This window comes from Gopherus evgoodei, chromosome 4, assembly GCF_007399415.2.
Source record: "Gopherus evgoodei ecotype Sinaloan lineage chromosome 4, rGopEvg1_v1.p, whole genome shotgun sequence".
NCBI classification, from domain to species: domain Eukaryota; kingdom Metazoa; phylum Chordata; order Testudines; family Testudinidae; genus Gopherus; species Gopherus evgoodei.
This window is the reverse complement of record NC_044325.1, coordinates 62,752,663-62,780,228: the sequence shown is the minus strand read 5'-3', so window position 1 is coordinate 62,780,228 and position 27,566 is coordinate 62,752,663. Positions and strand designations below refer to the sequence as shown.

General features: G+C 44.7%; 1 protein-coding gene across 2 annotated transcripts in view; it reads left to right on the top strand.

Moving 5' to 3' along the window:
* Positions 1-27,566, top strand: part of CCDC9B (coiled-coil domain containing 9B) — a 128,769-nt gene that overhangs the window by 18,018 nt on the left and 83,185 nt on the right. For both annotated transcript variants that reach the window (XM_030559461.1, XM_030559462.1), the window contains exons 4-5: positions 1,171-1,332; positions 16,212-16,364. In XM_030559461.1, the coding sequence (XP_030415321.1) occupies positions 1,171-1,332; positions 16,212-16,364 (315 nt within the window). The remainder of the gene's footprint in view (positions 1-1,170; positions 1,333-16,211; positions 16,365-27,566) is intronic.

Below are 27,566 nucleotides of genomic sequence, written 5' to 3'. Positions count from 1 at the left end.
GTACATATGCACACTCACATGTATATGAACTCCCAGACATGAATAAAAACATGGTCGCAGACATATTTCCAAAATAGATGTGCTTTATATCTGCTATAGGGTGAAAAATAGGAGTTCCAGATGTGTGTCAAGGCATGGATTTAACTGCAGAACACACATAAGAAGAAAATATCATAGGTCCAAACAGGACATTCTCCCTCCTTCCCTTAAACAACCTTAAGAACAAACGAAACAAGTGGCCATTAGGGATTCCCACACATGGTTTCCCATAGGGTTTCCCATGCAAACTCCAACTCATGGGCTGTCCCAGTCCTTTTTTTTAATATGTCTGGGTCTATAGGGGGATTAAACAAATCACCAACAGACAGTCCTCCCCATTCACTAGCAGCAGGATTAGACAGGAGGCAATTCATGGCCTGATCCACCCCTCCCAGCATTTTAGGCCCAACACATCACAAGGCCAGTTCTCCTTGACACACTGCATGCAGCCCTGTGTTAAAGGGAATGCAATGACAGCAGAGCTCATGGAACAAGTAGCCCAAATGTACCCTTGTTCCTTTTCCCTGATGTGGGACTGTTCACACAATTACTTTATTAGGTTCATTTGTAGACTGTCTTTCCCTCATTCCAGCAACCCACTGGCCCATGCTTTACTGTTGGCTTGCACTGCTGCACAATTTTTCCCTTTCATACAGGAGATGAAAGATGTTATTAACCAGAAACTGAACATTCTGCGGACTAGATTGTCCAATTCTTATAATGGTGAGCACTTACTCACACCAGTAGTCTGCTGGTGTCAACAATAAATGATCAGCACCAGGAGCTAGGGTTGCACAATCTAGCCGTAAGCGTTAACAAGAAAATGACGACATCTGTTTCCTAAACCTTTGACATTTTAGTCTGAAATGTCAGATTTGTAAATGCAATGGGTTTTCCGGACCCACTTAGATTTGTGGGTTTCACTACTAATCAGACAAAGTGCCTGTTGTTTTGCTCTTTGGAAGAATGTCATGGTATTGTAATGGGAGCAAAAAGCATCCCATGGAGCAAGTTCTAACATTTCCACAGCTGCCCTCCCCCAGCTGTTGAAGCAGAGGTTTTTCCTAAAATGGAAACACACTGGTAACCCCAAAAGGACCTGTTCTCAAACCAGACCGATTGGCTTTTCAGGAGAAAAGGGTGGTGAGTGAGAAATGGGGAAGCAGCTGCCCCACCAGCCCAGGGTTTGGAGTCAGCAATGAGGAGGAAGATGAGGAGGAAGCAGATCATATGTTTACATTCAGGATGGGGAAGAGGATGCAGCTGGCTGTTACTATGGACAACAAAGCCAAGGTGGGTCTTTAAAATGATGCATCACTCAAGACTTAATATATTGCTTTCTCTGTGCTGTAAGGGGTCCCTGTTCTCATTCTCTCAACTTGGAGCTTGTTCAATGTCTTCCTGTTTCTTACTGCACTGATGCTTGCAATTACTTGCTCGATGTTTGTATTGCTGTCAAGTCCAGGATTAATACAGGAAGACTCCCTATTTAAATACACTCCTGTGATCTGTGTGTACATGGTGCTACTCTGGATTCCTCCTGCCAAAGGCATCCTATTTCCAAACCTAGTAAAGCTGACAGTAATTTCCATACATTTCCCCATTTTATACTCATGGCTTTCTCTCAGAGATGAGATACCATCCGTAGTCAGTTGCAGCTGCAAGTTAAACTGGACTTGAAAAACATTCAGGTGCTAACTTGAAGCACAAGTTGGTGCCTTAACAAGGGAAACTTTTAAAGCGTGTCAGACTTAGACTTTTGCTTCTAGGTCACTGGGTTGAACTAGAAATAGACCTGAACCTCACACTTTAGGGAAGTTCCAATTTGAATGTGGATCTGAAATTCACAGCTTGGGCCCATTTCTAGTTAGAATCCAACCCAGGTGGGTGGAACCAGAAGTCTGATGACTGGTTTGTGGCCTATTATTTTTATATATTCCATTTATAAAATGCACTCATAGCATCCTCTAGACATACATTCAGACTATAACAACAGCTAGCAATCTCAGTCCAGTTCCCAAAGGACAGATGTCCACATCACTAGTCACCATCACAACTGGCACTAATTGGCACCCTTGCTAGCAATCTCTGCAGAATGACTAGGCACGGAAACTGGCCATTTGTTTCAATTTTAGGTATGGTCCCTCCAAATCGTGGTTGAGACACATGAGGAGGGTTACACCCTCACAGCCCTTTCTGTGCTTATGGCTGTCAATGCAACACCTCCCACCAGTAAAATATATTTAAAAGCAAGAGAAACAATTTACATTACATTTGAATCACATTTACCATTAATGTGTTTTTACATCTTCCTACCTTTGCTAATTATTGAAGATATTTGTGTTTTTAAAAGAGCAAATCCTTCCCAATCCACTTCTCATTACTTGATCCTGCAGTGAATGCTTATTCTGTGTTTCAGGTTGCTGCCAAGCCAGGCACTATGGGTTTTCCTTTCCATGTCTGATTAACAGGCAGAAGTCACCAATCCTGAACTTTCTGTGCCCTCAGGAGGTCCAACAGCTGCCTCCAGCTGCATAGAGTCAGTCTCTTTCCTCTGCCTCTGAACTGATCAGTCACAGCAGTGCCCCTTCTGCTGAGAAGAGTCAAAAACAGAGTTGCTAAATTCAATACATTTGCTATGGAAATGAAAAAGAAACACTGTAAGTAAAATAAGGACACCAGTCCACCAGCTGTGATGAAACTATACTGTGCTCTCCAGACAGGTAGTTATGCCCAATAGATGAACGTGGTAACACTTCTCATTCTGATATGGTACCAGACCCTAATTCAGTTCCACAAAGTTCTAAACATAAAGAGAAAAGTAGATACCTGGATGTCCATTGCATACCAAGCACTTGAAAGTGCAATGACTACCCAATGTCAAAGCTGACGAAGTGGGACCCTCATCTTTCCCACAACTTTCTCCATATTACAGCATTGCTATTGTGACATTACAGTTAAGGTTTAGATGGGGTTTCTCTACAAACCCCTCATCATCAATCATGCATAATCATGGCAAACTCAGAGTATTAATCATTTGGATGTACTACTGACCACAAAGGCAGTAAACATCTTTTCTTCAGATGAAAATGAACTAAACCTCAGTAAAGCACTATAGATATACAATCACAGGGAAAGGTATCAACTGATGGGCTGGTCATATCCTACATGCCACTGATTCCTTGGGACCATCTCCATTCAAGACTTGTTTATGGACTGACACTGGACTCATAAAAACATACCCTAGGCCAGAAATATCTTCTTCCAATGAACGTGGAGTTCATTTTATCATGGTGGCTGAAAGAGGAGACCAATGAAGCAGGCACAATATTTTGGGACTCTGGAAAGGTAAACCTGAAGACAGATGCCAAACTTTCAGGGTGATGGGACTTGCCAGGAATCTTTTTTTACCCTACCTTGGAGCAAATGATGTTATTGTGAGAGAAGGGATCCTGTTTCTGGGCAGAAATCCCTATGTCCTGACTCAGATTTTACTAGGTTTCTTACGCAAGCAAGCTTGCGTGGAAGTAAAACATTAAAGTGACTACAGTTGCCACTGAAATCAGTTTGAGTCTGCCTGAGCAAAGACTGAATAAAAACAGAGCAAGGACCTCAGGTTTTGGCCCTTTATTCTGGAATTATCTCGTTTATACAAAACTAGGTGTTCATAGGATGATATAGATGGACAATATAGCTGCTCTAGCATACTGTATATATCAGGGATCAAGATACTTTCCAGGAATGAAGGAGATGCTAAGTCTAGTCATGTGGCCAGCAAGAATGCTATAATGGTGTTTTGTGTCCCAGGGATACATATTGTTAGAGATGATAAGTTAAGCAGAACTAGAATTCTTCTTGGGAATTGGTCTCCTCGCCAATAAGCCTGCCAGATGATTGTAAGAAAATGGAGATTTCCATTCGTCTGCTTGTTTGTAGCCAGTAGCCAACTTTCAGAGCAGTAAATTCATAACAGTTGGACATTTCAAATAGCCTAAGCATTTCTATCAAACCCTCCTTTGTGTAAAGAACTAGAACTGGTAACAAAAATACGATGCTGGGTCATCCTGGTGGCTCCCAACTGACCCAGAAGAGCTGGGTATACCGAACTAATTGGCTAACCCCAGATGCAGGGCTCTGAAATTCCCTTTTCTTCCCCAAATGCTGTCACTGCGAAAAGTATTACGTCTTCAAGCTTGATCAGAGGTTGTTAGACAAGACAGAAGTCATCCAAAAGGTTACCTCTTCACTTCTGAACACTTGTGAAGTCTACGTGCCCATGTGCAAAGATGAAAAGAATCCCAGCTGTGTCTTCTGCTCTGTCAGAAGTTACTTGCGAAGAAGGGCTTGATAAAGATCTGGCAGTTAGTATTGTAAGGATACAGGCGTTGGTGCTCAGTTGCGTGAGGGTCTGATGTACCCTGTGGGTCTGATCCTGTTCTCATTGAAGTCAGTTATTTTGCCATTGACTTCAGTGGGAGCAAGAGTAAACCCTCTGAAGGGACTCACTAAATAATAACTTGAATTGAGTTATTTAAAAGCTACCTTTTCACCTTTAAAAGCTTTAGAACAGAGAGATACTAAGTTTTTCCAGTGAAGATGGGCACTTAATTCACTCAGAATGGTGTGTCATGATATTGATTAGTAATCATAATGAAACATTTATTATTAGACAACTAGCACATAAGGCCTGACTCACCGGTGACTGACACAGCCTTCACATGCATCCGATGAAGTGGGTATTCACCCAGAAAAGCTCATGCACCAATACGTCTGTTAGTCTATAAGGTGCCACAGGACTCTTTGCAGCTTTTACATTAGGACTCTTTTATGTTGGCAGAGTCAAAGCTGCATTAATGGACCCCAGTAAATGCCCCGAGCATAGGAGTCATCCCAGGATGGCATGGGTTTGGCAAAGCTGACCCTGTGTGAGGCTCCTGCTGAGCCCTTGTGGTGTAGGGGGCATGCCAGAACAAAGGAGCCATGGCCAGGCTACACCTCAGCTATTACTGGCTGATGGAGTGGCCCATCAGGACTGTGGTCAGCCAAGCGCAAGTTAGGGAAGCCCCACTGGCTGTTCCAGCCTGTGCCAGACAACCCAGCATGGTGGAGGCATAGAGGTGACAAAGTTTTGCCTTATTGGGACTTCCTGGTGCCTGGCCCCAAGCTCAGCTCTGGTACAGGGATGAATTTGGCTCATAGTATCTGGGTCCATTTACATGGCTTAGCTTAAAGCCAAAAACATTTTCCAAGTATATGAAGCTAATACCCCACAACTCCCACTACACAGAGATGAAGAAAACCTTGCGGGTAGCCTAAATGCACATAGAGTCACTTAGAATGACCAGATAGCAAGTGTGAAAAATCAGGATGGGGGTAGGGGGTAACAGGAGCCTATATAAGAAAGAGACCCAAAATTCAGGACTGTCCCTATAAAATCGGGACATCTGGTCACCCTAGAATCACTTCTCCTTTATGAGGTGGTTTGGAAAAGCTCTCCTGGTTTTGTGCCTCTGGTGCCTTTTGAATTCCATCTCTCCCTATTGTGTTTGCCCTTCTCCACAAAGGAGATGTGGCTGCAGTCACTGTTATTATAGAGCCATTAAATGTTACCTTAAAGAAACCAGATCATTTAGGAAATAAGATTTCTTTCAAAATTATTTTTCAAGGGCATCAGAAAGGATTCAGGCCCCTCATTATATTCTTTACAAATAGATTGACAGTTGCATTAAATATGCTTCTCCCCTTCAAATGAAATCACATTCCACTACAACCAAAGCCCCTCATGAGATGAAAAAAAGAGATGCTTCTGATCTTGAACTATGGAGTGTCTACATGTAAATCATTACATCCAGTATTTACTGAACATTACAAATGAAATATTTCAACCTCCATCAGAGCCTCTTTTGGCTACATACTTCTGTTTGTGGTCTTAGATGTGGATTAATAACATTTTCTTTGTATATGGATCTTCCACCTAGGCGCTAGCCGCTGGAGCCCAGAACATGACCTACGGCATAAAATCCAAATTCTCATCCTGGTCTCCCACATGTTAGTGTGAAGCTGTGACCATTAGCCTGGATTGGTGCTGGAGGAAAATCAGTTTGTTTTATGTGTTTCAATGGCGTCACTGCAGAACCCTCATTTAGTTACATTCAATGTAATTATTAAAATGGGAATTGGAGGAGTGTGTGTATAAGTGAGGGACCATGTGTAGTGGAGGAGGGAAAAGCAATTGTGTAGAATCTTGGGCTAAGTTGTATATTATTTCAGATCAGCTGCTGACTTATCTACTACTGCTGTCCTCTTAAGGCATTTATTGGAACTCTGAAGGCCTGAGAAGTTGCTAGATGGCAATTAGGCTCCACTGCCTAGGAATCAAATGTGGACTGGAAAACCCTGTTGTGTCTTGGATGGTGGCACTGAGATATAAACCACAGTTATTAAATTAAATCACTTTGTTAAATCATCTTCCTTCCCACGGCAAACGCCAGGGCCCTTGCAAGGGGAATATTTTCATTCAAACATAAATATCTAAAGTAACTATAAACAGAGAATGCAAGGAAGGACTGGCTGAGCAACGTATGTAAACCATACAATGCTCAGTTTTGTTTGTGTTTGTCCAAGCCTGCTCCTCTATGAAACTTCCTCCTAAATGGGCAGTTTTTAAACCTTGGATTTTTGTTGATATATTAAAATACACAGGTTGCAGTGTGTACATCACAAGTTACAGTATAGCAGTTAATCAGTATAAATGATGCGACTGCAGCTTCTCTGACTACATCTAAACATCTAATGTCAGAGCCTCTAATCACATGTTGTCAGCTTCAGTCACAGAGAAAGATGTGAAGCCAGGAAAGGGCAGGTAGGGCCAATAGAAGAATTCTGCAAAGGCATAACTGGCATTTATTATTGGTTCATTATTCCAGTTGGTGCTTCAGTGGGCTTTCTTCTTGCTGTGACAGCCTCTTCATGTAAAAACAAGAAGGAGCCTTGTGGCACCTGCTTTTTGTTTTTGCTGATACAGACTAACATGGCTCCCACTCTGAAACCTCTTTACTGTGAGAGTCCATGCAGAGTCAGCTTCTACAAGCTTTCTGTGGGAGAGATTCCCATTGAAGTCAATGAGAAGTCTGCACATGGAGGGCTTGCAGGTATGAGGCCTTGGACCACAGACATTCAAGAGTCTCAGATATGGCCAAAGAGATAATACCCTGATTCATGCTCATTTGTTTAGTGATTCGTCCCTGCAAATACTAAATTTACAACGCCACTTGATTCACCACCCATTGAGGTCAACAGAAGCCTTTCCGTTGACTTCAACGGGCTTTGGATCAGGCCCTGTTATCATCAACATCTGTGAATAAGTGAAAGTGTTGGTGGCTAACTCCTGGGAGGCTCAAAGCAGTTGAAACACAGCAGACCCCAACTGGCTCTCCACAGCCTGCAGAGATTTTCTGAGCGAGCTGAAGTCCTGCAGGTGCACTACTATATTTAAGCAGGAAAAGACAACTGGGGACTCTCTGTTGCTGAGTGCATATCGTGGCCTGGGTGTATTGTTCAGCCAGAGACTGAGAGGCAGAAACTCCTGGGAAGTGTCAGTATCCCCCAGGGAGCACACTCTTACTGTGATTAAAGGATCCCTCTGGATGCTCGAGATTAGAAGCAAGAGACTAATGAAGTAACCGATACTATTCTGCCAGGAAAAGGAGTTAAAGAAAACACATGAACATTGAATCAAATGGTTGGAATGAGGATATTGTGAATTAGTTTGCTGGAAAGGATGCCGGGAGGGAAAAATTTCCAGAAAATCCAGTCAATTTTCTGTAATCTCCATGTCTGACTTTTTTTCAAAACTAGTCATAATGCTACTAAGTAGATCTGTCTCCTGTGTTCTTCCTTAATAAAAGCATCACTCCCCCCAAGCCCAGATAATCTGTGCTGTGCTTAATTGCCTCACTTGTGCTCTATATCCTCCTAATGATACATTTAATTCTAATGATAAATTGTCTAGATGTGCTGTATCTGCTGCAAATCCATTAAACACTTTTCAGCACTCACCCCAATTGGTTAACTTTATTTAAATATTGGTTTCTCTTTGATTGTCAGGTTTCACTGGCACTTTGCACAATTCCTCTCCCATAGCCTCTCACCACCACTTCTGACCTTTCTAACTCTTTGGGTATTAGAGAGGTTACATTCACAGAGTTTCCCAAATCTGCTGTGATCCATCTGGAGTCAGCTGGAAATCTGGGCCGCTTCTCCACTCAGGGAGGGATTCTCTGTGGGCACAGCTGGTAGCTGTCACTTAAAAAGTGAAATTGCTCAATTGACAGGCCTGAGAGCTCTGCTACATACCCATGGAAAGCCTGCTCCTGCTCACCTGGTCTTCAATGGGAGCAGGGTCAGCACAACTATAACCCAGGCACCAGCAGTGCTAGCTTTCATACTCAGTTCCCTCCAGTGAGTCTCACCCTTATTCTGGAGCAGTGTTCCTCAAACTGGGGTCACCACTTGTGTAGGGAAAACCCCTAGCGGGCCGGGCCGGTTTCTTTACCTGCCCTGTCCGCAGATCTGGCTGATCGCAGCTCCCACTGGCCACAGTTCACCACTGCAGGCCAATGGGAGCTGCTGGAAGCAGCGGCCAGTAAGTCCCTTGGCCCACGCTGCTTCCAGCAGCTCCCATTGGCCTGGAGCAGCGAACCGCGGCCCCTGGGAGCCGCGATCGGCTGGACCTGTGGACGGGGCAGGTAAACAAACTGTCCCAGCCCGCCAGGAGCTCTCTCTATACAAGCAGCAACCCCAGTTTGAGAAACACTGTTCTGGAGGGACTACCAGTGGGAGGTTAATTTATTCTCCATGCCCATTCAGTCCTAGGGCAGGTCTACACTACAGCTGGGATCAGGGCCAGCTCCAGGGTTTTTCCCTCCCCAAGCCGGTGGAGGGGGAGATGTCATGATCGGCGGCAGCTCCACCACGCCATTTTCTTCTTTGGCGGCAATTCAGCAGCCAGTCCTTCCCTCTGAGAGGGACCGAGGGACCCGCCGCTGAATTGCTGCCGAACAGCCTGACATGCCATCCCTTCCCCTTGGCCGCCCCAAGCACCTGCTTGCTGAGCTGGTGCCTGGAGCCTGCTCTGGCCGGGATCCATGCTCTGAGATCAATCCACCAGCAGTCGATTTAGTGGGTCTAGTGAAGACCGGCCAAATCAACAGCAGATTGCTGAGTTTCTCCCATCGACCCCCCGCAATGTAGACCCCATGCTAACTCGACCTAAGGTATGTCAACTCCAGCCATGTTATTCACATAGCTGGAGTTGCAGTGCGTAGGTGGATGTATCGCAGTAGTGTAGACATAGCCCTAGGCCTCTCTTCTGAGTGCCTATTTGTGATGGTGTTATCTGTGTAACAGGAACTGGACTGAGATTATTTGCATAGACCACTGACTGGCACCAGGTATCAAATACTGATGTAGACTGGACTTGAGTGGTTGATGTAGAGGTTATAGGTTAGTAGCTCATTATTAGTACTCTGAGCCATCGAAAACTACTAGGGACTCCCCCATGTCCATCCCCAAACTGGCCTTTTTTATAAAAATGATGCCCACAGTGCTGAGCAGCTCACATCAGTGCATCACTCAGGGCAAGGAACCCCAATTCTCCTGCTCATTAATTAACCACACCGCTTACTGTACCAGATGGGTTTGTTGGACTTAAGGGTGACAAAATGTACTTCCAGTAGTGTCCCTCACGCTAGGTTAATCACCAGTGGAGCATAGATGTTCTGTGGCAATATTGATACTTGAGAGAATGCTGACAACACCAGCGAGACATCAGACTCGAGCAATATCTCATGGTTAGTAAAGCTGAGTTAGAAGTTCTAAGTCATCCTAGACATGGGACAAGGACACTCAGCCACAGGTAGCACTTTAAAGGTCCTATCCTGCAAGGTGCTAAGCAACCCACTAACTTCAGTAGGCACCAAGGGTACTCAGGGATATATCATGACCTTGCAGGGTCTGGCCCTAGAAGACAAATAGAATCCATTTTGAAAAAGAAATAGTCACTGCTGTGGTTCCCAGCAGTTCTTCATGGTGATGGGAGAAAATTATTGTCCATTTCTATTAAAATGGTGATAAAGAAGGGATCTAGTATTTTGGATGCAGTGTTCTTTAATAGTGGTATGTAACTCACTCGAGCAGAGTGTTGGTGGTGGGATGCAGGAGATGGGTAACTGAAGGAGATACTGATAAATTTCTGCCTTCAGGAAAGCAGCTGGGGACCCAAAAATAATAGTTTTTAAAAGGGGGAAATTAGGGTAAAGGAGGGAAAGGAAAGGGCGAAACCTTGCACCTCTTTTACTCTATACAGAGGTGTCATTTGGTGCCACAGGGCAGCCCCTCCTAGCTTTTCATAGGTTTTTATGCTCCATTATGTCTTCCACTCCTCCCACCAGGACCCTTTCTCCCCCAGCTTTGCAGGATATAATATAATCACACAATGTTCTATATGCTGACATGACTTTGCTCCCTCCCCTTGAATTTTTCTGAAATGTTGCTCCTGATTCCAAAGCATGTAAGCCATATTTATCCTGATGTAACTCCACTGACTTTAGTGGTGTTATACTATGGCTGCAGCTGACCCCTAATTAATGCATATGTGCCTCAAGATTATGATGAGCATACTTTTTTAAGTATCAAAAACCAAATTAGAATGTTAAGGCACTTTATAAAGGGAGCCTCATGAGGCATATTGAGACTCACTACATGGGTTTTGGCTTAAAAAAAATGTAATAAGAACATAAAGCTGAGATTTTTCAAAGCCACCAACAGGATTTAGAATCCTATTTTCCAGTAATTTTTATGAGAATTGGGCATCCAAATTCTGTTGGTGACTGAGGAAATCTCACTATAAGTGTTTTCATGACACTTTTTCCAGAAAAACAAATATAGGAGAATTTTTGGCTATAAACACTGCCCCATAGTAGTGTGAACCCAAAGATAACAGCAGGTGGGATTTTCAGAATTGCCTGTTCATGTTCACTCTACAAATGCAGAATCTAATTGCACTCTACAATTTGAGTAAAATTGAGAAAGTAAACACAAACACATAAATGGTGAAAAGTAAGACAGATTTGAAAGATTTGTTTAGTTATAAAATCCAAGGTATTACAAGTATATATCACATTATAAGAACATGAACAGAGGAGTGTGACAAAGGTCCTCCTTTATCTTGGTGGGTCCTGCGCTTATTGGCGGATTTGCTCACCTCAGTGATCTTCCCCTCTGGTGGGACCCACAGTCTGGGTCAACTCCTCCTGAGTCTGATCAGGAGTTGCAAGGTTTGCAGGGAACCCAGGCCCACCCTCTACTCTGGGTTCCAGCCCAGGGCCCTGTGGATTGCAGCTGTCTATAGTGCCTCCTGTAACAGCTGCATGACAGCTACAACTCCCTGGGCTACTTCCCCATGGCCTCCTCCAAACACCTTCTTTTTCCTCACCACAGGACCTTCCTCCTGGTGTCTGATAATGCTTGATTGTCTGATAATTCCTCAATCCTGCAGTAGCACACAAAAATACGATGCTGGGTCATCCTTAACTTTCTAGATGTTTGAATGGTTGATGCTAAAAAAGATTTGGGGTCATGGTGAATAATCAGCAGAACATGAGTTCCCAGTGCAATGCTGTGGCGAAAAGGGTTAATGCAATTCTCGGATGAATAAGCAGAGAAATCTCAAATTGGAGTAGAGCGGTTATTTTACCTCTATACTGTGGTGCAGCCACTGCCAGAATACTGTGTCCAGTTATGATGTTCACAATCCAGGAAGGATGTTGACAAATTGGAGAGTTCAGAGAAGAGCCATGAGAATGATGAAAGGATTAGAAAACATGCTTTATAGTCATAGACTCAAGGAGCTCCATCTATTTATCTTAACAAAGATACAGTTAAAGGGAGACTTGATAACAGTCTATAAGTACCTACATGGGAACACGTATTTGATAATGGGCTCGTCAGTCTAGCAGAGAAAGGTATATCATCATCCAATGGCTGGAAGTTGAAACTAGACAAATTCAGACTGGAAATAAGGTAGAGTAATTGGAACAAATTACCATGGGTTGTGGTGGATTCTCCATCACTGACCATTTTAAAATCAAGATTGGATGTTTTTTCTAAAAGCTCCACTGTAGGAATTATTTGAGGGTAGTTATCTGGTCTGTGCTACATGGGAGGTCAGACTAGATGATCACAGTGGTTCCTTCTGGCCTTGGAATCTATGAATCTGGATCCTGATCTGCACTGCCTGGCTGGTCACTATTGTAAAAAACCCATGTGCTGCAGACAACTGGTAAATTTATTAATTGCATGCACAGTGCTAGGTCTAGACCCCTGTTCCTTCTGCTCCAAAACCGTGGGCTTCTTGTCCTTTAACTAAAGAAGAATATCCTTACTTTGCAATTGTAATAGCTGTAGTCAGCCGACTCTCAACCTGGGATCAGTTGTAGTCTCTTTGAATCTGTTACCCATGGGTCCCCTACATGCACCCACTGCCGAGCAATCTGACTGTTTCCAGCAGGAGTTCAGCTTACTCTCAAGGTCCGTTCTGACTCTTGAGTCTGGTTATGTTCACTTGCCTCTTGTCCCTTGGCAGCACTCCCCAGGTCCCACCGCAGCTCACTGGATGCAAGGACCCCTTTAGCATCCTTTGTCCATATTAGGCTCATAATGCCAGTCTGCCCCAGACAAGGAGGGAGAGAAGGATGGGCTAGCAAGTGCCTCAGACTGAGTTCCCCTTGCTAGCAGTCCCTGGCAGCTTCCCTGCTCCTAGGAAGAAAACAAACCCAACCATCTAGTTTGTGTGGCCGGTCTCACCCTTTTAAACTCCACTTCTCCAAGCGGAGCATGTTCTGCAGGTGCACCTAACTGGCACTGCCTCAGGGCAGGAATGCTTGTTAGCTTATCGGTAAGATGGGGGGGCATGTCCCATCACATAGTCCCTGTGGGCTAGCCACTAGAGGGCAACATTATATATACACCAAAACCCAGTACATTGCACTACAGAACTGATAGAATGCTAACCTTGGATCTGACAACGGGAATTTTGGAGGAGTTTGGATCCAGATTGGAACTTTGTGGCTCAGGCCCAACTCTAATAAACCCAAGTAAGTTCCTGTCTGTGGAGCTCTGCCAAGATATCAGAATGGCCATCAACCAGCCAATACACAGGACTTCCAAAAGCCTTTAACATGGTTTATATAATTTGTGAGAATGGAGATCTCTACAGCATTCAGTTCTCCTAGGCTCAATATTTAACCTGACCCTGGATATCTGACTGCAATGACCTCCAAGACAGTTTGCATTGTGCATTAAAATGACTGCTCATTCTTTTGACTGTCAAATTGGATTCTTAATTAATGTTAATCTCTTATGAAAAAGATCTAGACCTGTGATACTCAGATTGACACTTGCAAGCCGCTCTTTAACGCGCCTCTTTGCAGCACGTGATATTGAAACACTGTGTGCTTTAATTATTAACCAATCTAAGTTATTAACCAATCAGGATGCTTTTACTATGTTATTAACCAATTGTAGTTGATAAAATAATAATACTTGGTCAGTCATTTTGCGGTGAGAATATATATATATTTCCCTATCATACCGTTTAAATATTAATATACTGTATAGTACTATAGTAAATGAAACAATGAATTCACACTACTGTGACTCTTTGGGTAATGTTGATTGCTAATTTGCCTCCTGAACCACTCTTTATCATTGATCTGGACATCCCTGGGGATGGCTCACTGAAGACATCCACTCAATTCACAGCAACCGTCAAACTAGCACATCAAATGTTAGGTTGTGTTGACATGGGGATAGAGAACAATGCAGAAACTATTAGAATGATGTTCAACTGATTGATGGCGGAACCTCACCTTGTATACAATATTTGTTTTCAATGAACAACTCATCTAAAAAAGGATACAGTAGAAATAGAAAAAGTCCCAGGAAAAGCAACAAAAATGATTAGAGGCTACAACTGCGTGAATGTTTGCTATGAAATTTGAAAGTAAAGCTGTGTCTACACTAGGAAATTTTACAAAAAATTCCCACCACTGTTAGAACAGGCTTTGGATATTAGAACCAGCAGGAGCCCTCAGCCCTGATTCTCATCTCACTTACACCAAAATAAATCAAGAGTAACTCCTATGAAGTTAATGGAGGTATGCAGAGTTAAACCAGTGTAAGCAAGAGGAGAATAAATCACTGGTGTAGAAAAAGAGCTTCCAGAATTTTTATCACGTTTTAGTTAAACGTGCTGAATGGCTTCATTGAAACAGTTGAGAAAAATTGGTCTGGCTGAAGGAACTTGTCTGCACTTGGGCATGGGGCTACATCTGTTCAGCTGAACCTCTGGCAGAACCTAGTATTGATAAGGCTACAGTGAAACATGTTTGGTTTCAGGTGTCATTACAAATTCAATGGAAGCACTGCTGAGGTTTGCAAACTTTTTGAACAAACCTGGGCCCAGTTAAGGTTTTACATGCAAATCATATGAAATTTGCTGTTATAAAGGAGCTCTCTAATTTCAACTACATTTTGTTTTGAAATTTTGAGTTAATTCACCACATTTACTCAGATGTGAGTAAAACCCCCCAGATTGACAGTGAAGAACATGCACCTCCCCTTGTGAAATGAAACAGCCGAGTTCTGCACAGCACTGTTAGAGGCGAGCTAAGGACGGCATCCACATGAAGAGAGAATAAGGAGACATAAGGTAACATTTTCAAAAGTGCCTATGTGATTTAGGAGCATACGTACCATTATTCAGGCTCCTAAGTCACTTACTTGCTTTTGAAAATTTTACTCTAGAAATGATTTGGAAAGAAGAAAACTAAGAAGAGATATGACAGAGCTATCTATAGAATACTGACTAGTATAAAGACGACCTGTCAAATTCTCCAGTTTACCCATTCCTGTAAGATGAGAACAAAATGGCACACAGTGAAACTGAAAGATAATGTTTTTGTACAAAAGATATATTTACTCTGTGGAACTCACAGCTGAGGAAATTACCAGGAGCTGAATTGACTGTGAAGATAATAATCAGAATAAAAGCCAGATGTAAACAGATGCAGCAAGTGTTTCTGAATCAGCAGACAGCCTGAAGCAGTAACTCTGAAAGGTGTGAACTGCCTATGTCATCTGAAGCTCATGACAAGAGTTTAAATGTCAACATTGTCAACTATTTCATTATTTGATCAGTAGTTCAATTGTTCTACTGTTGATCAAATCATTCAAGAAAGGAGAGGGCCAATGACATTATGAAGATCACAGAGTCTCAGATGACAAGGGCATGGTTTGTGCGTGGGTTTAGGGGAGTATCACTACTCTGACTTCCCCTTCCCTCTCCCCCATTTTAACCCTTGGATTTTATGGAGGCAAATATCTTAGTAAGAGTCAAAAGAGAATACAACTAGCAACACCTGACTATAATTCACAATAAAATAAAAACGATAAAGGCGGCCAATCAATACTCAAGTTTTGGAGCAACGAAGACAAGAAGAAATTTTCCTCATTGGATAGTTGTACACAATAAGCCAGTGTTTCTCAAACTTGTTCCATCGCTTGTGCAGGGAAAGCCCCTGGCGGGCCGGTCTGCTTTGTTTACCTGCCTGATCCACAGGTCCGGCTGATCGTGGTTACCACTGGCCACGGTTCACTGCTGCAGGCCAATGGGAGCTGCTGGAAACAGCGGCCAGTGAGTCCCTCGGCCCATGCTGCTTCCAGCAGCTCCCATTGGCCTGGAGCAGTGAACAGTGGCGAGTGGGAGCCACGATCGGCTGGACCTGCGGATGGGGCAGGTAAACACACTGGGTCAGCCCACCAGGGGCTTTCCCTGCACAAGCGGTGATCCCAGTTTGAGAAACACTGCAATAAGCCAAGTGAATTTATGTGAACTTTACATTTTCCTCCGAAGTTCCCATTGTTTGCCACTTTCAAAGCCTGGAGGCTGAACTGGACTGGATGGACCATTGATCTGTTCCATTATGCCAATTCCTAAATTCACTACCAGACCCTCTGTGTCTACGATTATAGTGATAGGCTGATACAGGAAGGAGGATGCTTCTAAATTTTGTGTCATTATATGTATGTTGCTCTTGCTCTGTTGTTTCCAGGGGAAGCGGATTGTCAGTGAGAAACGGAGTTCAGATGGCCTCCTTAGTCAAGGTGGGGAACCAGACCTGAGTGAGGAAGAGGTGGACCACCTGGTAGCTTTCCGCAGAGGGAGACGGATGCAGATTGCCATCACTATGGACAACAAGGAAAAAGTGAGTACATTCCGGCAGCAGGCCAGTTGGAGATAGTGTTTTTTAGTAGTGTGGGAGTTATCAGGGCTAAATCTGTCTAGCTATCCTAGCTCAGGAGACAAGGCCATAGGCCCTGATCCACGTTCCCTTCTCCGTTATCCTAGCTCTAGCTATCTCCAGATTTGTTCAGCTTTGACCTCAGCAGATTCTTCAACATGCTCCCCAAAGGAATCTCATATGATGCTTCTTTGGGGGGGAATAAGGGGAGGGGCAGGCATTGCCATGTACTTGCCTTGTATTTAAGAAGGAAAGAATGCAAAAGTTATCATCATTTAAAGCCGTGGGCCTCATGGACACCTAAAGCCAGCTTTCCACCCAGGGCCATGGTGTAGGATACGGTCAAAGAGCCCTATCCTAGACAAACAGACAGTACAACTTAAAAGTTAATTGGAGTGGGCAATATCCATGTCCAAAACAAACTGATGTCACCTGTGGGGCAGCACATTTGATGATTTTGTTGAACCTTTTAGATTTTGGAAACACGGACCAAATACTCTATTGCAAACTCCTTCCTCGCAAAAATGATGTATTTCAATACAAGAGAATACACAGCCAAGCTAGAGTGTGCCTCCAACACCCAGTGCTCAGGATCATGAAAGATAACAAGAGAAAACAAAGTTAAAATACACAAAACAAGGTTGTACATAAAGGTCAAAGGCAATTTCCCTCAGTGGGACTGCAGCCAAGGTGTACTGCTAATTGCCTAGGGTATTCTCCAGCTTTTTCTCCTCCCACTGAGAGTTTGACCAGAGATACAGGACCCTACTATCTGTTTCCCTATGGTCACTTTACCCTGAGTGTCATAAAGAACCAGATAAGTCAGCAGATTGAGCAACCATTGAATACTCAGCAGTGCAGGGGGTTTCCATGGTAGCACAGAGCTAGTGTAATAGTTCTACAACACAGCCCCTGCCAATGGGGAATTGTCAGGGCATGTTTGGAGGATAGGGGATGTAGCCTGGGCACCAGTGTGCTGCGGCTATTCTTGCCTGCTCAAACAGCCCTTGGAGTAATTGAAAACCAATGTATATGTTAGAGCAACCTCAAGGCTGCTCTATCTTATGCCACAGGGATTGGTAAAAGCCATGTTTCCTCTCCCCCTATTCCTGCCCAAAGTGTATCTCCTGAATATCTAATAATCAGAGCCCTAACGTTTGAGAAAAGGGAGCTGCATTCACAACGCTCTATCTCCTCCCCATTCAGTGCTCTACCTGCTACCTACAAGCTACACTTTCCCATAGTTAAAGCTAAACAGAGGACACTTAGAAAATTAGTAGGAATTTGGGGGGGGCATGCTCAGTAGGGATCATTGCTGCTTTTTAAAGGGAGCCTGCCTTCAAATTCCTCCAAAATGTAAATATGTGCTGCAATTCAGTTTTCAGGCAGACTCAGGAGAAAGTCCATAACAGCCCAAAAGGCTTGGTTTTCCCACCCCTCAAATAACTTTCTAATCACACAGTTCTACCACACTTTAAAGACAATGTTCCCAATTAACTTACCTAACTGGGTATCCCAGGGAGAGGAGCCAACATTTCCCTGTCACTGCCTCCTATTCTCCATTTGCAAATGCCCACAGTGTATTCAGTGGACTTTGTCAAAATTTAATCCAGTAATCCCCAATTAATGCTTCTCTGCAAACACTCAGCCTGTGCTGTCCTCTGACACCAGCGTTCATGTTTGAATTTTGAAATTGAAGCAAGTGGTCTGGGTAGGGAAGGAGAGAGAAATTGCACTCCTGCATTCTGGTGGACACATGCGCACGAAGAGGTGGCCATGAGAAATGACAAAGTGGGTGCCATTATCCACCCTGAGAAGATTTCTACAAAGTCATTTGGTCACATTCACCGCTTCACTGTGCAGCAGCAAAGTGTAAAATGCATAGGATGGATGCAGAATAAAACAAAACTGGAGCTTAATATAAGAGAGTCTAAATACTGCACTTAGTGTACAGAAGCAAGAAGTACATCACTAAGCAGCGTTTAAGAGTCTGAAGGCAATGAAAAGGAAGAATTAAGAATGTTGTATGATTTCACCATCTCCTTATTGGTGGATTAGTGCAGCCAGACTGAGTCCTGGACTAATGACACTGTCATGAGCTCACTTTAATAAAAAAGCCACCTCTATTTATTACTGGCAGAGAGTACAGAGGCAGCGCCCCTCCTGCTGTTGGTACAAAGAGCTTCATTCTCTCCCCAGTCAGAGTTTTCTCAGAGTTACTTCCTGAGACAGGCATCCAGCCCCTGTACAAAGAGCCATGCTCTTTAGGAGACGTCTGTGGATACGCTAAAAAACACCCAGTCACTCAGCCAGCAAGCAAACAAGGAGCTAACATTCTGACCCTCAGAGAAGGGAGAGTGGAACTGAGAAAACGAAGGTCCTAACAGAAACCACTGGACACCAGATTCTCAAACCCTGCCCTCATTTTAGTTAAATAGGTTTTTTAAAAATGTTTTTGTAGATTGACTAGTTGTTAAATCAGCCATAATATAAAAAAGGTGATTGAGCTGACCTCTGAAACCCTAATTTCCAATAGTTATTAGTTGAACCTCAATATTCTACATTCCAATCCGCCTCATGAGATTGGCCCACCTATTGGGAAATACAGCGCTGTCTCCTCTACCTTGTTAATTATTAGTATTTGATTTGTAACGTGGTAGTACCTGGAGGCCCAGGCCCATTGTGCTGGATGCTATACTGACATACCACAAAAAGATGGTTCCTGTTGCAGAGAGCTTAGAACCTAATGCTATGTGTGTACTGCAGCATGGTGTAGAATATGGGTGTGTGACTTGCAGCATGCACCAAAGTGCTGTGCTGCAACTGCCCTGTATGGATGCTGCTAGCATGAACTACAAGTTTGCAAACAGTTCCCTAGTTTGCATTAATGTCATCCTCTTCAAACAGGACTATGTTAATGTGAACTAAGCACCTATTAGTTCACACCAGCAGCATCCCCACAGGGCAGTTACAGCACAGCACTCTGGGTGCAGCAGTTCTCACCCCTGTAGTAGTCCAAATTGCAGGGGCATGTAGACAAGCCCTAAGTATGAGATGAGAGACAACAGATTGCTCTGGGTATGTCTACACTGCAATTAAAAACCCGCAGCTGGCCCGTGCCAGTGAACATGACCGATGAAGGAAGGCTGAAAGAATTGAATTTGTTTAGTTTGGAAAAGAGAAGACTGAGAGGGGACATGATAGCAGTTTTCAGGTATCTAAAAGGGTGTCATCAGGAGGAGGGAGATAACTTGTTCACCTTAGCCTCGAAGGATAGAACAAGAAGCAATGGGCTTAAACTGCAGCAAGGGAGATTTAGGATGGACATTAGGAAAAAGTTCCTGTCAGGGTGGTTAAACACTGGAATAAATTGCCTAGGGAGGTTGTGGAATCTCTATCTCTGGAGATATTTAAGAGTAGGTTAGATAAATGTCTATCAGGGATGGTCTAGACAGTATTTGGTCCTGCCATGAGGGCAGGGGACTGGACTCGATGGCCTCTCGAGGTCCCATCCAGTCCTAGAATCTATGAATCTATGACTCAGGTTGCAGGGCTGTTTAGTTGCAGTGTAGTCTTCTGGGCTCAGGCTGGAGCCTGAGTTCTGGGACCCTCCCACCTTGCAGGGTCCTCGAGCTCAGGCTCCAGCCCAAGCCCAGAAGTCTACACTGCAATGAAACAGCCCCACAGCCCACACCCTGTGAGGCTGTGTCAGCTGGCATGGGTCAGCTGTGGGTGTCTAATCGCAGTGTAGACATACCCAAAGGGAACACAAGGTACTACTGAGACAACTGCTTGATAAGCAGTACTCAGCCACAAGCAGCCTAGAACCAGTGAGTCACGGATTTGGATACAGCATGGTTAAAGTATCAGAGGGATAGCCGTGTTAGTCTGGATCTGTAATAAGTGACAAAGAGTCCTGTGGCACCTTATAGACTAACAGAAGTACTGGAGCGTAAGCTTTCGTGGGTGAATACCCACTTTGTCAGACACATAGTTAAAGTGTGTAGCGTCGGTGGGACCTCACCAAGCCCAGTCTGAGGGATATGGGTAGGTTCCTCACTATGCTACAGATGTTAAACATGTGGTAACTAGAATCAGTTAGACATGCAGTGCAGATGGTGCCTAAAATGACAGCTGCCCCTTGTCCACTTGCATTCAGCTTGCACCTGTTACACCTAGAAACATTTTCTGAAATGGTTTTGTCCAGCTTACACTGTCACTTCAGTCATTTCTGTTACAGATTTGGGAGGGAGCATTGTCAGCAATGCATCCATTTATTAGTGCTGACAGGACTCTGAAAAGCCAAAGACATATACATCTGTCTCTCCCACTCTGCCGCTGATTAACCTCCCTCCTGAGAGCACTGGTGTGCATCAGGCTAATTAATAGTAAGAACATAGGAATGGATTCATTAATATTTTTCGGTCTGACTATCTCAGAGTAGTTCACAGAGGTGAATAAGTACATTAATCCTTTTTGCAAATGGGGAAACTGAAGCACAGAAAGTTTCAGTGACTTGTCCAAAGCCACAGAGCAAGTCTGTGACATAATCAGGTTCCAATGACTAGGGTGCTAGTCTGGAACTCAGGAGATTTGCCTTCAATTCCCTGCTCCCCACAGACTTCTTGGGTGATCCCAGGCAAGTTATTTTCTCTCTCTGTTAGTAAGTTGGGGATAATAGCACTTCCCTACCTCACAGGAGCACTGTGATGATAAATACATCACAGAGTGTGAGGTGCTGAGATCCTGTACTAATGGGGATGGTTTAACTACCTCAGGGAGAGAGAAGAGATCCTGATTGGCAGTCCCTGTTTCTAGGCTTTAGAAACACTGCCTCCTCCTGTACCACACAGCCCAGGCGGGAGGCACAGGGCTGGCTTTGTGCTTGAAGGGGCAGCTGCATTATTTGTGTTCTCTAGTGGAGATTAAATGTAGCTTTGAACTGCGCTCTAGCAGCCTGAGATTGACAGAGCCTTGGCTACATTCTGCTGATGCAGGGGGGCAATTAACTCAAGCACTGCACAATTCAATCCGCCTTTTCAGGAGGCACTGATTCAGCAGCAGCTCTTGCACTCTGCCCTCTTCTCAGCGTGGTATCTGCAGGAAGAAAGCTTATCTCTGTGCTGTCGACACGGTTCTGCATGCCAGGAGTGGGGGCATGGGAGGGTCTTGCACAGTAAGATGGGCAGGTCTGTTCCTTTTCGCCTGCACAGCTCAGGGTGTAGAATGGTTGACAGGACAGCAGGGAGCACAAAGAGGCAATGAAATTGAGATTGTAAATCATGCTGGGAGAGTTGGTAAGCACGGCTGGCAGAGTCGCTTAGCTCTCACGGGTAGTGCCTGCCTTTGCATTTCCATAACACCATGCCGTTTGTCCTCGAGCCCGGGAGCCACTCCACCTCACAGCATGAAATAGATATTGGGATTGCTGAAGCATTTTAAACAGTGCTTTTTGCTATAAAGAGCTTTTGTTTTAATTTGAGTGTGACAGAGCTCCCAACTTTCTCTACTCCTCACACAAGGGAGAATTGTTCACATTAAAAGAGGGGGGTGCCCAGAGCTAGAGAGTGGTAAAGAAGAAGGGGCTCCTTTCTATTTAGGGCCTAATCCTGCTCCTCCTGACGTCATTGCAAGGTTTGCACTGAGTCTATGATTATGTGGTTTATGCTTTTTGAAAAATATCATAAACACCATCCCCCCCCCCAACCGATTATATTCCTTTCTCTCCTCTTCTTCCCTTGCACATGCTTCCTTCCTGCCTGGTCTTCCTATTCCCCTGCACCAGCTGCCACAGCCCTGGTCCCCTGCTTTTATGCACTTGCCCATGCTGGCCTGCCATGTGGTCTCCCTGCTCCCTGGCACATTCTGCAGGACACTCTTGTTCTTGGTTCCCTTCTCTTCTGTTCAACTGGCAGCTTCTGGGGGATGGCTGGTACCGCCACATGTACTGCTGGCTCTAGTCCTCAAGGAGTAGACAGTTTCTTTCCCCCCTTTTTCTCCTATGCAGAAGCAGTCAGTAGTGGAGGCAACTAGGTTGGCTCTTCCATTTCATTTCCAGATGCTTCTGCAGACACTCAGTCTCTTCATACCACTGTTTCTCAACCTGGGGATGGACCATCCTAAGGGACAAGAGGGTAATTCTGCTTCTATTCCCATTCAGTCCAGGGCTTTTTACTGAGATTACTAGCAAGGGTGCTAATCCACACCAATTGTGATAGTGGTTTTTGTGGTGTGAATGCCTGTCCACAAGGAACTGAACTGAGCTGCCATCTCAATATACAGGCAGCCGAACAGATGGTGATTACTGCCAGCAATTACCAGCCTCATCTAGATTGGCAATGATGACCTATAAGCAAAAGGCCCTCCCCTTCTCTTCTGTATCCCCTTGTCCTGAGCCATCCAGTCTGTCCAGGCTAACAATTTCCACATTCACTCAGCCCCGGCTACTCATGCTCTCCTCCTTCACTCTCTTGCACATTCACAGATCAATTCATACCTTGCTCACTCTTTAACACCCAGGGTCTTCCTCCCTCAGACAGATGCAGCGCTGTGTGGGGTGGCTTGGACTGTCTAGAATGCCCTGTGGATGGCTCAACAACTTTGACACCCTGTCTTGAGCTCTCCAGACACTTGGTCCTTTTCCTTTCTCTGGTGGCTGTGGTGTAGGAGTTGCTTTCAGATCTCCAGGCTCTCTTTTAGAAGCGAGTTTGCATGAATCCTGTTGACATTTTGCTGGATTGAGCAAGTGACTAGAACCTTACCCAACCTATCACAGGGTTGTATCCAACATTTTAAGAATCAATATGGGTGTAAAGTGCTTATCTTGTCTCTCCTCCCAGAGAGCCATGGGGTTGTGAGACAACAACCCCTCTGGGCCACATGTAGCACAGCAGAAATCTTCATCTCTTGTAAGTTTTTCCGTAAACAAAGACCAAACAGCACCTTTCATGCAGAATCATGTTGTCTTTTAGAATAACAAACCACGCAAGTACGAAAGTAAAGTCTCCATGAGAGAGCACGGTGTGATCGTGTTTCCTCCCTAGTAGGCTGCAGCAGCTTTGCCTCTCAAAATGTCTGCCTGGCTCTGCAGACAGTAGAGTTCTTAGAGATTTAAAGGTGCAGCACTTAGAAAGCAAACGCAGAACACTTACAGAGCTAACTAGACCACAGGCTCCAACTTAAAAGTGATGGCATAAAATTAAGAAGCCACATTCATAAACCTTTCACTCCCACTCACTGTTGCCATGACAGACCACAGGATCTCCATCTTGGACTCCCCACGCTGCTGCTCTCACTGACAGGTTGCAGCCGGGGAACCCACCAAAAGCCAATCGGACACTAATATGCTTTTCCCTCTTGGGTGATGAGTGAGGTAGTGCTGTGCCTGTCAGCCTGAGAATGGGGCAGCAGCATGGGAAGGCTGAGCATGCCAGTGTCCTCCTGTGGTCTGGAGGTGGACATGGCTCCCGTGATTTTTCATCAACTGCAGTCTAGAGCTGAAGTGCAAGATTTCTGGTGGGTTAAGTAGCTTTACCATGGTAACTGCCTAAGAGCCCACAGTTTAGAAAAGGTATAGGACTGGATCCCACCCTCAGGATCTGTGCATGGAATGGATGCTGCATGCAATTCTCCCCGCCATACAGAAGGAGAAATTAGCTGCCTCCATGGCAGCAGTCCTGTGTTCCCTCAGCCCTCACTGAAAGCTCTCGAAGGTGTCTGAGGATACCCAAGTGATGAGGGCTTGGGAACTGGCTGTGGAGGACCCACATTTCTCACACCTTCATTTCCTGCATCCAGCAGAAACAACAGAGAAAAAATTGAGCCAAAAGCCATAGTCCTGTTCCTACAGAACACTCTCTGTCCCTCTGAGCTGAGCTGGAGCACTGGGGAGCTGGAGTAGGGACCCAGAGCCCATGAAGAAGCACTGGGACTCCATCCAGCTGGCCCTGTGCGTCAAGCATATGCTTGAGTTCAGAGTGGACATCAGAGTTCCTGATCCCTGTGCAGATGTTTCCACAATGGAACATGATCTGGTCTGCTTGGGGGAGTGGAGCCCTTTGACCCTGGAAACTGAGAATTCAGCTCTGCTTTACCCTGTGTGCAGAGACAGAAATGAAATCAAACAAGGCTTCCACTCCCACAGAAACTAATAAAATCAATTCCCTCAGCTTTTGTAGGAACTAAAAAGCAGCCATGTTTTCCCCTCCCCTTGCTGTCTGTATCCATGACTTTCCCCTGGTTGCAGAATTCTGATTATTATCAGTAGGGCTGAGGGCAAGTCTCACTGGCTGTGTGTTTGGTAGCAGTTTTCCTAAGAGGCCCCTCTATGCTCTGGCATTTTTCATGGCTATGTTTCAGGAGAATCATTTTATGCATTAGAGCTGTGAGCTGGCACACCGGAACTACTGGAGCATGCCTGTTAATTAACATCTTACATCTTGCAAACAGACAGGTAGGTATATGGCTTCTGGGTGTTTTACACTGCCTATTTATTAACAGTGTTTCCCTAGGTAATATATCACAAGTGAAGCCATTTCCAGTCTGGAGATGGACGAACTGCCCTCACTGGCTCAGCTATACGTGTCAGAATATATGTCTCCCCTCCCCACAACAGAGAAAAACCCACTGCCAAGAACAGAAGGAGAGAGAAAGTGTTTCATTTGACACTGCAGATGTGGTTGCCCAAAGAACTCAGCTCCCATATGGGCATCACAGTAGGTGGTCAGAAAAAATAATTCACTCAATATGCCGAGCTCTTTTGAAAATCTGGCTCCAGTTGTGGGTGCTGAGCACTTGGAAATCTGACTCTGAGCTCCTTTGAAAATCTAGCCCCACATAACTAGGGTTTTACTCACATGGACTAGCACCTTCCTCTGCAGTTACTCCCATTCATTTTAGTGAGACTACCTGTGAAGTAAGAGTAGCAAATCTGACCCTGAAGAGAAACCATATTAATGTATCTCCTCCAACCAGGATCTACAGATGGCATCTGCTTGACTGAGTCATGTGATTTATCATCTTCATTTTGAAAATAAAAATTCAATGAGATGGTCTAGGTCCCAGAATGAACTCATTTAATCTTACCTACCTGTGGGGATCTTACCAAGTGTGGGATTTGCATGTACTGTGTCAGTGGCAGCATTTGAAAACGAGGCTTCTCGAGTAATACTAGCCTGAAAGATCCCAAACAAACCTAGGGCGTGGTCCTTCAGCTGCCTGTCCTCTTCCTCCTGCAAGGAGGTCCCACTGAAGTCAAATGGACTCTGTGAAGGAGCGAAGTTCAAGCATGCAGATCCTTTGGCAGAACTGGGCTCCTAGAAAGGAGCAGATGCAAGACTTTCGCTCCTCTCCCTTCCTCCGGAGAACAGCATTTCTTCTGAAAGCCAACCCTCAGAAGCACCAATGCTGCCATCAACATCTATGTGACAATTCTTACTTGGGGCATAGGCTTGAGAGGCAGAATGATCTGGTGATCCGAGCACAGATCCAGGCTTAAGCGCAGGGATTTCTGATCCTGGTGCAGTGATTGTCTCACTGTTGGATGTTAACCTTTCTGTGCCTCAGTTTCCCCATGTGTAGCAAAAGAAAAAGTTAAGGAGTTATTAGATCCTGGCTTTGATTAACACCCCATTTCTTATTTGTTGAATCATGTCATGAGTAATATCAATAAACCTCCATGAACACACACAGTTGGCCAGTCATAACACAGGATGTTTGAATGGGATGTAATTTAGTCAGGCAGAGGAACCAGAGGAGAGGAAGCACGTGTGAGAAGCTGGGAGCAAGAGGTGCAAGGATCTGAGACTGAGAGGGTGTGCTACTGAATGTTTTAAAGGGATACTGTCAAGATAAAAAACATGTATTTATTTTTAGTTCCTTTTTTTTTATTCTCCTGTGATGGGGCAAGGCCAGATGGCTACAGTAAAGTACTGAGGAACAGGTATGTTAGCTCCAGGCTAAACAAATCCCTAGTACCATGGTAACCAAATGGCAGTTGCTCCAGGTTAATCAAGGCACCTGGGGCCAATTAAGATCTTTCTAGAAGGTCAATATCATTATTCACCTCACAGGGGCATTGTGTGGAGCAGGAAGTTAAGGTTCGTAGAGTGCTTTTAAAATAAAATGTTATATTAGTGCCAAGTGTCAGTAGCACACAGAAGATTCTGGCTAGGGTTTTTATTGCATCCAAGGACATGCAAATGCCCTCTCTGTGGCTGGACTTGCATGATCATGTTTGGCGCTAAATCAGAGGGAAAGGTCTGGCAGCATGGGAAGCTTTCAAGCTAGAGTGGTCAGACAGAGGCAGTGATGGTGGCAAGGTTGAATTAAGGCAGTCTGGGGCTTTAGGCACAACCCATATGGGCCCCTCATGCCCCTCCCCCACAATGTTGTAGCACTGCTCCTCCTTGGGTCAGCAGCATCCATGAGTGGGGCAGTTCACATCTCTTGGAGCTACAGGTTCAAGCTGTCTGCAGACTCAGGCAGCCATCAGTCACACTTGGGACACATTTTCAAGCTTCGCCTTGCATCCCTGAGAGATAGAATCATAGAAGATTAGGGTTGGAAGGGACATCAGAAGATCGTCTAGTCCAAACCCCTGCTCAAAGCAGGACCAATCCCCAGACAGATTTTTACCCCAGTTCCCTAAATGCTCCCCTCAAGAATTGAACTCACAACCCTGGATTTAGCAAGCCAATGTTCAAACCACTGAGCTATCCCTCATCATCATTTTAGAAACTTGAAAGCTGAGATTCTGATCTCTTCATGTGAGTTTGGGAGCTGGTATGCTAAGTGTAAGGCCAATGGGATGCCTACGCCTTAATCTGGCCATAGGTGGTAGATCCTGTGCAACACCAGAAATGTAAACTGCAGATCATTGCTGTGTCCCTAGATGCTCAGGGCTTCTTGAATCAGAGTCCTGATAATGAAATAACTCTGTCAGCACTGAGTAAGTATTCACATAGTGCTCTAACTAGCTAACCTCCTCTCTTACCATACTGCCTCCGGGGATGGCTTCTCTGGGAGCAGAGTCTTTTCCACAACAGCACACACAACACCTTCCTCATTCACCTGCACGTCCACCAATGTAATATACGCCATCATATGCCATATGCCATCAATGCCCCTCTGCTATGTACATCGGCCAAACTGGACAGTCTCTACGGA